General features: G+C 32.7%; 1 protein-coding gene across 1 annotated transcript in view; it reads right to left on the bottom strand.

Annotated features, from left to right (window-relative positions):
* The window catches only part of LOC149419690 (uncharacterized), a 52,628-nt gene that overhangs the window by 19,881 nt on the left and 17,744 nt on the right, over positions 1 to 15,003 (bottom strand). The window contains exons 4-6 of the mRNA XM_089637521.1: positions 13,510 to 13,618; positions 8,913 to 9,136; positions 789 to 903 (exon numbers count right to left, since the gene is read on the bottom strand). Of these exons, the coding sequence (XP_089493647.1) occupies positions 789 to 903; positions 8,913 to 9,136; positions 13,510 to 13,618 (448 nt within the window). The remainder of the gene's footprint in view (positions 1 to 788; positions 904 to 8,912; positions 9,137 to 13,509; positions 13,619 to 15,003) is intronic.

The following is a 15,003-nucleotide window of genomic DNA, read 5'->3' as shown; positions in this document are numbered from 1 at the left end:
TTTGAAATTACTGATGTTGAAAATTTTATGTGAAAAATATATATGACGGCCGGCATAGTCCAGTGGTAACGCATTGGACTGCCATTCCGAATGTCGCGGGTTCGAACCCGGCGTGCGCAAATAAATTTTATTTGATTAATTTGTGTTATTTCACAATTAATTAATTAAAATAATATAAAGTATATTTGCGGCACGTTCCAGAGGGGAAGATACTACCAGTATCGCCCTGGTGTAAGACCACCATTCAGAATTGAAACGTTGCTCCAAATGGCTTTAGCCGTGTTTAGTGACTAGATCTGAATAGCCAGGTACTTCCCCACCTTCCTCTTTCCCTTCTCCACTTACCTTCAGCCTCACAACATCCCCCAATTGGGGATGCCATAGTCTCACTGGCTCCAGACGGGAGCAGTTGGGACTCTTGTGAGGTATTCACTATAAAAAAAAATAAAAAAAATTAGTGGACAGGGTTTTTAAAAGAATTATCATTTTTCCGTGCGGTATTACCAAGGGTAGGTTAGTTCTGCATCTCGGAACAACAAACGCACTGTGCTTGCGCGATCTTGTAACATTAATTTAGGGAACATAAAACTTAAATAATTCCATTAAATGTGGAATACATATATGACTATTCAGAATTAGAATCGTGAAGTGACCAGATCTGTGGAACTCTTCCAAAACTCTTAATGACAAAATTTCTTTACACGGATGAAGCCATAGACCCAATGATTCTGTGCAACTATAACTCTTGTCCAGTATCGCATCAAAATAAGACAATTTTAATTGCTTACCTGCATCGTAGTTTGAGATCTGGAACTCATATTGTTCATTTTCATCTGAATTGGTGTATGTTATACTGCAGGAATTTGTGGCACGTTCTATGCAAATGGCGTAATTCAGGTTATTCTGGAAAAAAATATTAATTGGTACTATAATTTAAACGAAAAGTGCGCGATGCGTGAATTAGAGATGTGATAGTTCATAATCGAACCCTTTTTAAGATTGGAAACATGCCTTGATAACAGTAATTACTATCTACAGGGTTTTCCAATAAGAGTTGTTATTTTGATATTAAATCGTTAAAGATCAATGTTTTCGTTGCTTGTGTGGCACGTAGCGCCATTTTGTTGAAAGTAAACTGTGTCCAGATCAATACCATGCAATTCCGGTCATTAAAAATTATTAATCATCTCTCGATAGCGCAATCCATTCACCGTAACTGTTGCTCCAGCCTCATTTTAGAAAAAGTAAGGTCCATTGACTCCGCTGGACCATAAACCGCACCAAACAGTCACAAGTTGAAAATAAAGAGGCTTTTCAACAATAACTCTTGGGTTTTCCGAGCCCCAGATGCGACAATTTTGCTTTTCGACGAAGCTACCGAGGTGAAAATGGGCCTCATCACTCAAGATGATTTGCATTTGATTCACTCAAGTGAATTTTAATAATTTCAATGCGTTGTCGAAGCTTGTATTGTTCCATTTTTATTAATGGCATAGTTTTTACTTGTCAAATATCAAAAAATGACAGCTTCAAAAGTAACATCTACCGAAAAAGCAGGCTATTCAAAATAACGTCCCTTATTGGAAAACCAATAAGAGGTGTTGTGGCTGTACTATGAACAGATTGTATGATTGAAGTTTAATGTTGAGATAATAGCGGGCTATTCAAAATAACACTTCTTATTGGAAAACCTTGTATTATATGGTAATGTTTTAACATAGTCATTTATACATATTTTTTTAATCATCTTCTCATATCGTTCCATCCTCCTCCTTCTTTCTTCCTATATAAAATAATGACGCTCTAAAGAGGGTAAAAAAAGAAAATCTATGAAAATAATCGAATTAAAATAAAGTTTATAATTTTCTGTATTATGTCATCATGTAACCCACTGGAGAAATAAATCTTTAGAAATCTACTATGGGCACGTCAATGTGCCTCGAAGTAAACTCCATTTGTCCTTACTAACAATAAAATTGTTAATCATACATTTCGGTTTCAGAGAAAGTTGAATGGTGTTAGGCACATACAAACTTACCGATATAAAATATTGCTAATTTATTAAAAATATCTTCAAATTATTCCTAATCCAGGTAAAAACGTAACTGCAGGCCCTTAACGGTTTCCCTTTTAACTTGTAGTAAAAAAGGGTTTCCTGTTAACCTTTTAGTAAAAAATGAATGTATTATCGCGATATTAAAGTTTTTTTTTTAAACTTCCGATTTAGTTGTCCGGGTTAAATCTTCCCCAAAGGAAAAACTTAACCCTTCCACTCACTTTTTCACAAATGATCATCTAGTCAATCAACATTATGTAAGTGCATTATATAAGCAAAATAAATACAAAACAATACAAGAACAACACGTCAACTCACCAGAGATCAAATGGGAAAATAATTCACCGACTCCAGATATTTTCATGTCAGAGGGTTCGGCTCGGTAGAACTTCTAACAGGGCCTATAAATCCTACTGATCCCTCAACATAAATATTTAAAAAATCTTTTGTTATCCTACATGTATTCAAAATGACCGACTTTTGCATCTTTATATATACATTTTTTGACAGATCTAATACGCCTAAATTTTTAATTAGAGAGTTAGGTATAATGCCAGTAGCCGAAATAACGAATGGTAATATTTTTATAGTCTGAGAATGCCAAATTCTTTTTATTTCATTTCCTAAATCTGTGTATTTTCTTATTTTATACTACAGGAATTTGGAATAGCGACATCAATGATATAAGTTATTTTTTTAATTTTGTCATGTAAAACTATATCGGGTCTATTATGACTAATCGCTCTGTCTGTTAGTATAGTTTTATCATCATATATTTTATAAAATTTGTTTTTAAAAATGAATTTGGTTCGTATTCATAATATGGTACTACATTACGGCAGTCAATCAAGTTATGTTTAATTACCAAATTTTGGTGAATTATTTTTAAAACTTGATTGTGCCTAAATGTATACTCGGACGGTGCTAATATAGAACATCCCGATATAATATGTTCTTTAGTTTCCGGAAAAGCCAAACATTTTCTACACAAATCATCAATTTGATTTGTATCTTTGATTATATGCTTTCTATAATTTTTAGTATTAATCACTCTATCCTGAATGGCAAGCATAAATCCTTCTATTTATATCATTATTATTTCGCATTTCGTCATTATGTTTTATCAGGACAAATGAAGGTGCATGAACACATTTTACGATATATTATGAATGTTCTAAAAACCTAATACGAAATGACCTACAATCCCATTTATAACCGGATTTTAATAAATCACCAATACTAATTTTTCTTCCTGCGTAAATTCGCTATAACCATTTTTGTATAACTGGTACGAAATAGGAATAGGGTATACACCACACTTTGCGAAATTAACTGTTCATATTTTAAATCCCCAAAAAATGATTGTACATTAGATTTTTTTGTTAGTTAAGCTACTTTTCTGTAATCTCTTCATTTTCCGTAATATTATGAAATATAAATTTAATAAATTTAATATTAAAAATAATTTTAGGAAACTTAATAATTTTACTGAAATTCTACCACCTCTTTCCTTAGATAATTAAAATTCGTTGCTGAAATTACATAATTATTTTTAGTTTCAAAAACAAGTTTTATTACTTTCACCTTGGATAGCAAAAATGCTTTTTAAAGGTTTACAGTTAATCTGATAAAACGAAAACGTTGCTAACTCAGGTTTTTATGAAGATCATAAAATTTTCTGAAAGAAAATCGGTTTTCGGCCTTAATGTGAATAAACGTTTATTTGACTGTATATAACTATTTTTGAAACCCATTGAATATTTTTTATCACAAAATATCTACTAAAAATATCTTGATATTGTCTAATTTTTCTAAAGGTTGACAGAGAAAATGCTAAAAGTAATATGTTTTGTTTTGGTCATGTTTAAGGTTTTGATAAAGCCAAATTTTGACTGTTTCCCGCCCTTAATTCCGCCTCGAACTTAGCATTTGTTCATCCCATATATCACCAGAAAATACCAAAAGTGTGTCATCTGCGAATACAACTGAAGTACCAGTGAGTCGTTAATATATGACAAAAATAAAACCTAGAATACTACCCTGAGGAACACCACGCAAATTGATTTATTTGAATTAATGTGATGATTAACCACAGCTATAACTATCACTTCCACTCGTAAGACCTGATTTAAGATCTTAAATCACCTTTAGAACTTTATTACAATTCTTCGGGTTAAATTCAAAACTGGCATTTTTCACAAAACGTGTTGGATTACTATTTTTAATTAAACATTCTTCACTGGTGTTTTTCGAACTTCAATAAATATATTAGCAAAATTTTGACCTATTTCACTGAAAACTTATTCACATGGTTGTAATTTTATTTTGCCTTTAACCTCTATAAACTTATCTTTATAATATGACTGTTTGTAATATTTATTTACTTTTATAATATGTAGTTTTGTGATGAGATGCTGGAGATTTGCGATTTCAGATTTCAATATTGTAGCAAAATGGTCTGTAAAACTAGTCCTGCAGATCCTCTGTTGACTTACTCATAGTGTGGTGTAAACGAATTTCAGTTCTTGAAGTAACTCTAGTCGGTGAAGTAATAAATGGTTATAAACCGTGAAGAATCATAAGTGAAAGATATTTTTGATATTTTGCATTGTTCGTATCTAAAATATTTATATTGATGTCGCAACATAAAATCACTTCGTGGTTATGTGTTAGTACAGAACGAAGTAAATCATTTAGGTGGTCAAGAAAAGTATCAATGTGTGCTTGAGAAAGAGATATATTAATTGCTATAACACATGCATTATAAGATAGTTGTAATTTAAGATTCAGAAACTACGACACCATTCCGTTAGTAAATGACAACATCATCATTTTGTAAATATTTTTTGAATATCCTGTAATACCTGGGATAACTAATTATTTCAACCAAGCTTCACCTAAAACGATAATACCAAATATGTTGATATTGATTTTCGTATTATCATTTAGTTCTTTATTTAATAAAACAATCCATATTATAAGAATATCAAGAAACATAATACATTAAATTTCGTCAATTATTCGCTAATCTCGTTCACAGTTTGCTCATTTGAGAGTGTACCAAGGTCATGCTCATGCGTAATGTTAATTATTTTTGTTATAATAATGGAAATGTGACATTATTAGTGGTATTACCATAGGATAATTAAATTAAAATAACTTTAAGAGCACTTCAGTGAAGTAATAGGAATATAAACAAAAATATTATGTTTATTTATTTAAACAAACTTTTCAGTAGTAAAGTATCGTAAATAAAATGTTTACTATCAGAAGTATAACATACGATATATCGCAATATATCCGATATACACACATACGAGTGATATACATATTTTCAAGATTTCCCGGTTCCCCCACTTATAAAAATTTATGACAAAATTGCACTTCTACAAATACATAAAGATTTCTTTAGTAAAAATAATTTACCACAATTGAATATTAGCAAAAGAATAATATCTGTTGGAGGACTAACCGTGCCACTAGCACGAACCACAACAGCACAGCATCACTATATATTCAAGGGTGTAAAATTATTTAATAAATTACCCCTTGATATACGATCGGAAGAAAACTACGAAAAATATTAAAAAAAAAAACATTAAAATACTCTTGTACCACCTCATAACTTTACTTATTGTTTAGAAATATGTTTTTGCCTTTTCAATTCTTTGAATCATTTATTAACTAACCTATATTTTTATTACTTTTATTGTTATTTTTTGGTAAATTACTAATATTTTTTGTTTAATTTAAACAAATGTAAAAATATTTTGCTGTCCTCTCCTAAACACAAGCAGCTGCTTTATTAGGAGAGTGATTGAAATATTGGTGTTTATATTGTTATAAAATTGTAACCTTGTTTATATGTTTCAATAAAATTTTTTTTTAAAAAAATACATACTTGATACATAAATACGATATATTTTAAGGCGATGCACTACGTCGTGTAATATTTTAAATTGAGCCGTTATAAATAACAACCCTTACGTAGATGGCGATAAGGTTTAAATTCCCGCTTAACACCATTCGCCTGTTTTGATTTATGCAAGAAAAAAACATGGCCAAAAAGTGCCTTTTATTTTATTTTTTGGATGTTCAGGCATAAATATTTTTTTTTCGATCATTTTAAAAATAACTTAATTTGCCACATTATACAAAAAAATCATAACCGAATATGGGTTCGTAAGTAGGAGATTTCGAACTTTAAAGCAGTTTTCATAGGCCTTTACATTATTTTTTTCTGGGCTTATAAAAAGATATATCTAAAAAATACTCGATTATTTTTGAAATAATCAAGATGTATTCTACTCGCAGTATTTAATTAAAGCATCTGAAACACTTAAAGGCGACCAAATTTTCAAATCAAAAATACATGATTTTGAATTACTACGTATGGCATCGCCTTAAGTTAAATTTTCCAACGTACAAAATTATAAGGGTTAAAGTAATACAATAATTTTTCGATTTAAAAAAACGACGTAAACCATCGTAAATGATTCTCACTACTAAAATAGGAAAAAAATACTAATTTACGTACTTTATTTTATATTACGAACAAAAGATAATTCACCTTTCATTTTGTACGAAAATTACTGTCGTAATCTTGCGAATCCAATTCTTCATTTTTTCCCCAGAATCCCTGCTGGGTAATGGCACCTTATTAACTGATTCAGTTCTGCAAGCTACTGATAAATGATATTTTTTTGTACTTTTATCGAAAAGCAGAATCAATTCGAACGTTTTTTTAACATTAAATGCGCGATAAACTTGCGCAAACTTTTCTGTGTCTTTTTCGCACACCGCCCCGCGTAAACTACAGTAAAATCACTCATGATAATGAACGTTATAAAATAATATTGGATTGTTGAGTTACGGTAAATTACGTTATCTAAAGTTATTTACCTACATAAAGTATATATTTTATCCAAACTAAATACATGAAAAACTCAAAATGATCATTTTGTGATATACGATGTTTTACGTAGGAGGGGTGAATGTTTTTTACAATGTAACTCTTATATTACTGGAGACATCGTTTGATTACAGACTTCAGGCCTTCGGCTATCCGCATTATTCGACATACATGTCATGTTTGTCCACGTTATCTACGCTACAATGTAATATGAACAATATTTTCATTTAGTAAAATTTATATTTTCAGAAAAAAAATCGATTATCAATAGAACAAGGCGATTGTAAAAAAATGTTTCCACTATAATCTGCTCCCCATACATGTGAGAGTAAATTACTAATTAACTGGATGAAATCTGGAAAACAAAATTTAAAAAATCTGTAAACCATAACTACCCTACTAGGCATAGAGAATCACAAATGATTCAAATAAATATATCACAAAATGTGAAATGTTTAACGCTTTGCCTTAACACATAAAAAATAATCCTCTTTTTCTAAAATTAACACAACATTCATGTCTTTCCATTTCATTTTATTTTATTTACGCCCAGCCGGGCCTTTCCATGAATTTTAAGAACATAATGTACCTAGCGAGCCATCGAATATAATTTAATTTTTTAAAGCGTTGTAATTTATAAAATAAATATACGATCACAGGGCCCTTGAGGAGATTTTGCTCAAAAACGGCGATAGACAAATCTTTCTTTCTTTTATTTTTAAAAAAGAAAGACAAGCATTCCCTAACGGATAACCTGCCAATATTTGATAATCTCCTACTACCACCACACTAAGCGGAAAATGTTGTCTGTGTTGTGAAGAAGGACTAAACCTGCCGAGAAATTGAACACACTACGCCTGGGTGGGACCCAAACGCGATGTCAACTCAGCCACCGACCGGTCGTATTTATCAATTAATTATTGTTATTATTTTGAAAATAATATTATTTTTGTAAAGAATTCCGTGTTTTCTAGGCCCCCAACGGAGAACATCTCCAGTGTTATTTATATTCCGTGTCCAATTAGTTCCGCCGGAATAAATCGTGTCGTACAACATTTGAAAAGGCCACGTATGTTTCACATATTTACACGAAGTGTAAAAGTGAACTTTTGTCAAACGACAAATTTGTAACAAGCTGTTGATCTTTTGACAAATAAACGTATGTTTAAATTATAACTATTATTATAAGTAGTAGAGTTGGTTATATTTTGTGCTGACTATGAAAAACACAAATCCCAACGCGAAGAAAACTTACTGATTTGAAAACTATTAACTTGTTGAAAATCTGGTCAAATTATAAGTTTTCCTGTTAAAAATAAGATTGCGGTGCTGTAACGAATGAATTGAAAGAGTTCCTAACAAACATTAGTCAAAATCAAATGTTTTGAGAGGACGGCGAAACACAAATTCATTCAATTACTGATATTGATGCTGAAATACTTACATTGATGCATATTTATTAGGAAAAGAGCACGTGTTATCGATATATTCTGAATGACTAATATTTTTTTCCTAAAGATCGCATGCTGTCACGTTTTTTAACAGGATCATTATTAAAAAAATAATTCGGCCCGTTGCAGTTTCTTCTTCATCCGTATATTCTCTCTGCACATAGCATTATTAGTACAGCGGATTTTCTCTCAAGATACCGGCAGGTATAAGTATGTCGACTTTTTTATACGTTACCAGGGAAAAAGTATAATAAGAATAATATTTAGGGATCAAGTGACATAGAATGCCCCAAAAACTTTGAGAATTCCTCACTGCAGCGGGATCCGTATTCCGTACGCTCCATATCCCCAAAGGAAGATACCTCCCGTGCTTAATTTATTTCCATTGGAAAATATCGGTTTCGGAAAGCTTAAGCTTTCCTGGGTAGAATACTTTTTGAATGAAAGTGTCTCTTTTTAGTTATTTATCTGAAATGAAAGATCTCTCACTTACAAAATATCCAGGTTCTCTAAATCCTGGAAGATTCCCACTGATCCTGTAATTGAAGGACTCCAGCAGCCCCTCGACCCCCTGGTAGAACTGCAGACAGCCCCGCGGAGCCGCACCGGTGCCCCCCGATACTTGGCATAGCCCTACCTGCAGCAGGCGCTGGGCGGGCTCGGAGGATAAAACGGACAGGTAGAATGGACCGGGTGAATCTCCAATTTCAACGAACACTGAAAGTAATAAATGAATTACGAAATTATTAATTTATAACAAAAATCTTAGTTATTTATTTTTCGGTTTCATTCGATTACAAATATGGCATATAAATTGACGTGGGCTAACGTTTTCTGAGTTAGCCCACGGATTTGTGTTCCAGGCTAATAATTTATTATTCTCTGTGTTTTGCATTAAAACCTTGCTTTTTAAAAACATAATTTTACCTTTAATTAAATATAATAAAAAATACTTCAATAGCGTGTCATTTCGTTGCGTTGCGTTGCGTTGATTGTATTGGTGTATTTGTTCCCGATTTTTAACAAAAATCTCTGATTTTTTGTTTGTAATAACCATGTAAAATATTATTTTTTAATTCAGTGCATAAATGTATAACGGAGGAATACCTAAAATCTGAACCCCGATTTTATTATATTTATAGAGTTATTAAAGTTATAAAAAGCAATGTTTATTAAATACACACCACAGATAAAGAAAGGTTTTATACATCTTGGGTTTAGGATCACAAGGGCTTAGTTACAAAAAAATAGTTTTGAGATAAACGCAAATAAAGATTGGAATGCTAATACGCCCAACTGTATCTTTAAAGGCTATATGTACAAGATAGAACTGAGGGTCACTAACAAATATGATGACGGCATTACCGAAACCAAGCCTAACTCAAAACACTAGTTATAATCTTAACTAATTTTTACTAACCTGTGCTTTTTACACTAACCCTACACAGAAGGCCCTGAGGAAAATAATTTCTTTTGGGATGCTGTGTGGAGGGTCTTTTTGAAAAAAAGGAGGGAGAGGAAGTTCTGAAAAGGTAAAAGGTATGAGTATTGTGTAGGAATCTAGGGATCAGGGTGTCCAGGAGGGACGGCCATATGAATATATCCCCACCACTACGATGCTAGGCGATGGGTCGAGAGACAGTTGGAGAGGTCAAAGGGTCTCCCCAAACCAGCCTCTCCCCATCTGGCACGCCACGCAGCTGGTAAGCAAGCGCATCCTGAACACACCTCACCCGATGAACCCGGTCACCCCTGCTAAATCACCAAACGTAACGAACTACTTGAGGTGACCTATAGCAGAGGCGTTGGTTATCCAATAAATGGTTCCCATACCTAACACCACCTCCTAAATTGCTGTTTTAAACGCTCATAAAGCTTTTTATTACTTAAGCAAATCTAATTTTCGTATTATAGTTTATGTCTTGTACCTTAAGTTAATGCAAAAGCCAAACGGCGTTAAAGATATACATATAAAATAAATAGATATTGTAATTCACTCAGTCGAAAGACGAATTTAAGATTTTCACCGGATTCTATAAAAGCATTATGCTATAAACCAAAAGAGAAATTATAATGCGTGTACTTAATAATATTCGAAGTAATAAATTATGGTACCTATGAAAATGAGTGAAAAATCAACATAAACATAAATTATTTCCATAATATTTTCGTTCCCTCTAAAGGCTTCCTTATCAGAGGCTCGTAATAATAGTAAATGGAACTTTTAAGTGCTTCTTACCAACATAAACTTTGCTTAGTATCTCACTCTCAAAGCTTTTGATGTCTGGATGAGTGATGGATTATATAAATTACGCTTAACTTATTTTGTGGATACATAACTCAATTTATTTATTTTGCTTAAGCGGTATAAAAACCTATACATTTTAAAAACGATGAAGAAAATTACAAAATAAATTGGTTGGCTAGTAAACCGCATTATATTATAACTAGCTAAAGTGTACCCGGCGTTGATGGGGGTAATCCTTAAGAGATATACCATTGCGAAATTATCTGCAGGTCGTTTAAAGATATACAATTCCGTTGTACTCACAGACATATGAATATATAGACTAGAAATTAAAAGTGAGGGGTAAAATCAACTGTTGAAGAACGAAGGGGGTAAAGCTGACTGTGATTCGTCAATAAATCAATCTGACAGTATATAGGCATCTCGCATTATAATATCACCATTTAGTTCTTAAAAGTAAAATCTGCTTTTGAATGAATAGACATTTTTACATGGGAGCGCAAATTACTCGCCACGTTATGAACAAATTTGCGAAGTCCAAATTTGGCAAAAAAAAATTCTTCTATTTTCAGAGTCGAATATTTTGTTTACGTATTTAGTTTATTTATTTTATAAGTGTTCATAATTTACTTCCCAGTAACAACGATGCGCACACTTGAGAATCGCTACATTCGACCAATGTTGGCTCGATGTGATAGTATATGTTTCTACAACTGATTCATATATTATACGACGTGAATAAGCTTGAAATGATGCTTACATATGGAATGTAATACGGCAATTGGGTTTATTCTCTTTTTCACATCTATTTTTACAAGTTTTCATATCACAAGCGACTATTTTGCCGTGTTATTTCATAAAATGCCTCGACCATAGCTCGACGCGAGTTCGAACAAGAATGATGACGTCACATTCTCAAGATTCACGGGAAGCCATACGCGAGCCCAGCCGGCTCCAATGGAACCGGTATGGGGAGTGGGGAATAATACGCTTTTAATCACTTAGGGCAGGTCTACTAATATTCATATGTCTATGGTTGTACTTTATTTTGGTATATCTCATAAGGTTTAGCCAGCGTTAGCAATGTAAGTGTCCGAAATTATTTTATTACGACTTGAACACAAAACATCGAATTTTCCCCAATTTCTATACATAGGTATAATAAGTATGTTTTATATATAAACCTTCCGGAAGAAATTTTCTAAACTATGGTGAAAAGATTGTCAAAATCCGTTGCATAGTTTGGAAAAACTAAGCGCACAAACCGACAGACTTAGTTTTATACTATTTAATTAATTAAATATATAAAATTACATGCAGATAATTGACAATACTTCATTTTTGTTGAAAGACAAGTGGAAAATATCCAAATTTTCTGCGAGACAGACCTAGTAAGTCTTCCTAGGAGCACCAGCATTGCTAAATTATTTCTTCGATTCCTGGACCGAATTAGAAGCCTGTATTGGCGGCTTAAAATTATTATCCGAAAAAAGTATATACCGGCCTGCATTGCAGATACCCAGCATTCCTGACATAAAAGCTGTAGGAAAGAGCCGTAAAAAACAATAGATTTTTTTTCGATCATTAGTACATCGATGCGATTGAATCGTGCGGGAAGACTACCGCTTTAATCAATTTATACGTAAGTATGTGCTTAGAAAGTGCATAAAATAAATGTGTCCTGAGCAAAATTATTGAACTCTCATTATATATATGTACGCCGGTTCTTTTTTCTTTAAATATCAGAGAATTTGTACTCAGAAATTTATTATGACGTCGAGAATTCTTTGGACCTATGCTAGAAAAAGAACAATGTGGAGTTGAAATGAACTCAGAAATTTAATTGGGCATGAGAGCATTATAAAGATCTGCACGTTGTAAAGACAGCAATGTGTAGGGTAGATTGAAACATTTACAGATTTTTAAAGTGTTAATACCGAACAATGATATGGGATTGGGCGCAAATTTGAGCAATTTCAAAGTATGCTACCTATTTATACTGGTGATGCGGTGCTGGTTTCTAACAATATGAAAGAGTCCCAACTGCTCCCAATCGTCTGAAGCCAGTGAGGCTATGGCATATCCAATTGGGGTATGTTGTGAGGTTAAGGTAGTGGGAAGGGGAATGTGATGGGGTATAGGAAGGTAGTGAAGTATCTGGATATTCAGATCTGTTCACCAAACACGGATAAAGTCACTTCAAGTAATGTTTCATTTCTGAATGGTGGTCTTGCACCAAGGCGATACTGAGAATATCTTGTTATTACGAATGCCGTAAGGTTTCATTCCGATCTAAATACGCAATAATTATTTAAATAACCTAAACTAAGATCGTATTTTACGCATGTTTTTTTCAATCTACCCCGATACTTATATATTTTTTTCTTGCAGTAATTAAGTTCAAACGAAGCAAAGAATTATATAATTTGGATGTATTTAGAAGTGAAGTAAATTTTACTCAGGTTTTTTACACGTCATTGCCTTTTCAATTTCCATGATGTCAAATATATCCATCTGCCTGTTGAGTGATTAAGTTTTTAGAAATCAATTCTTGTGTGGGACAAAAAAGACTTCGTTCGTGTAGAGCGAAAAAGATATATTATAGTAGTATAAAAGCCCATGCATTAGTTTTATTTCTCTCGCACATCCAAGCTCACAACTAGATAGCACGAATACATAATCTCTGTACTCGGCTAAAAAATAAACTAAAGAAATCTAAACTCTGAGTATCATTATATAAATAATCTCTAATCATTAATATAACAGTAGGTATAGGAACAAGCAAACAATGACATGGATCTAAAAAATATTAATAATTACTATTTTTTAAGATTATACTCACTTTGTTGGTTATTATTGATCCCGCAAAGAATTGGAATTACACTGTTAATGTTTTGTCCAGTAATAACAAACTGATCCTCGACACATGTTCCATTTGTGGGTGGCTGGAGCTGAAATATCAGAATTTAATTTAAGATAAACTCAGGATAATCTTTTTTAAACCAATTGTAATCTAATATTTAAAACACCAATAACTGAAAAATCGAGAAAAAACAATTTTTTAATGAGTGATTTCATGGGTTGAAAAAAGTAAACTACTTAAAGAAAGGGACTGTGTCTTTTGTTTCTTGTTATATAAATTGAATAAATCTAAGCCTCAATGAAAAATAAAGATATGTGTGGAATTCGGTTTTTTTCAGTTCAGTGCTGATAATATAGCGTTTATCGAAAAAAAAAAATTACATGTCTAAGGTGCTTTTAACCCTACCCTACTATATAAACGCACAAAAATTCTCTGATCACGTTTTATTTTACAAAATCGTAAAATATCTCGTTGATTCATCATATCTGTTAGAAATATTGCATTTCGTTGCCCTGAACACGACATCAGGGTATCGATTCTCCGAACCAGGCCGCTCGCAATCGCCGTCGAAAGTACATACATTTATCGACACTCTTATTCTTAAGTCTCGTTAAAGGTACACACTTACATATTCCAAACATCAAAAGTCATTCCAATCGAACAACGAGTGGGTCAAACCATTCGTTATTCGAGTGGAATGACTTCGTCGAGAATCGAGGCCCAAGGGCTCTATTCCTGAATCGAGGGCGCTCGTAATCGCCGTCGAAAGTACGTACGTTGGTCGTCGTTGCTATTCCCGAAATTGGTCAAAGGTACATACTTTGAATATTCTTAATAATAGTAATATTCTAGTAATATTCTTAATATCTAAAATTATATATTTTCTTTTTTCTACTCTGTTTCTAATTTCTGATTTTCCTCTTATTTTATTATTATTGTTTTTACTATAATATTTATATTTCTTTTTTAACCACTTATTTGTTTTTATGTAATTAGAAATTGTTAGTTACCAGCCTCAGAACAGACTTTGTCTAGTGAGGAGGGTAAGGAGAAAAATCATGTATGTACATAACTAATAATAAATAAACGCCCGGGTTGCCGGCACTGAATTGAATTGAATTGACGCCAAACGTCAAAAGTCATTCCACACAACATCTACTGGGTGCAACCAGTAGAAACAGGGCAGCGAGTGGTAGGTTGTTGGCGTTTCTATGGAATTTGCTGTCAAAATATAGTCTAGCTGTCAATTTTTGTTTTACCGCGCGGATTCCGCAAATGTAAAAATGGGTGAAAATTTCCCACTTACTAAGTCTTTATCGGAGCTTACAAGCTTAATTAAGAGTTGCTTTTGACGATTTGTAATATGTCCCGCAGCCATTTCTGTTTTGAATAACGAATAACTGTTGTCTGTTTGACAGTCACACCATAGAAATCCCAAAAACATCAGGAACATAGACAATATTCACAGGGGTG

The sequence above is a fragment of the Hesperophylax consimilis genome, chromosome 11 (assembly GCF_061612785.1).
Source record: "Hesperophylax consimilis isolate HC1 chromosome 11, BYU_Hcon_1.0, whole genome shotgun sequence".
Classification (NCBI taxonomy): domain Eukaryota; kingdom Metazoa; phylum Arthropoda; class Insecta; order Trichoptera; family Limnephilidae; genus Hesperophylax; species Hesperophylax consimilis.
Note: the sequence above shows the minus strand (reverse complement) of the source record. Positions and strands in the feature narration are given on the sequence as shown.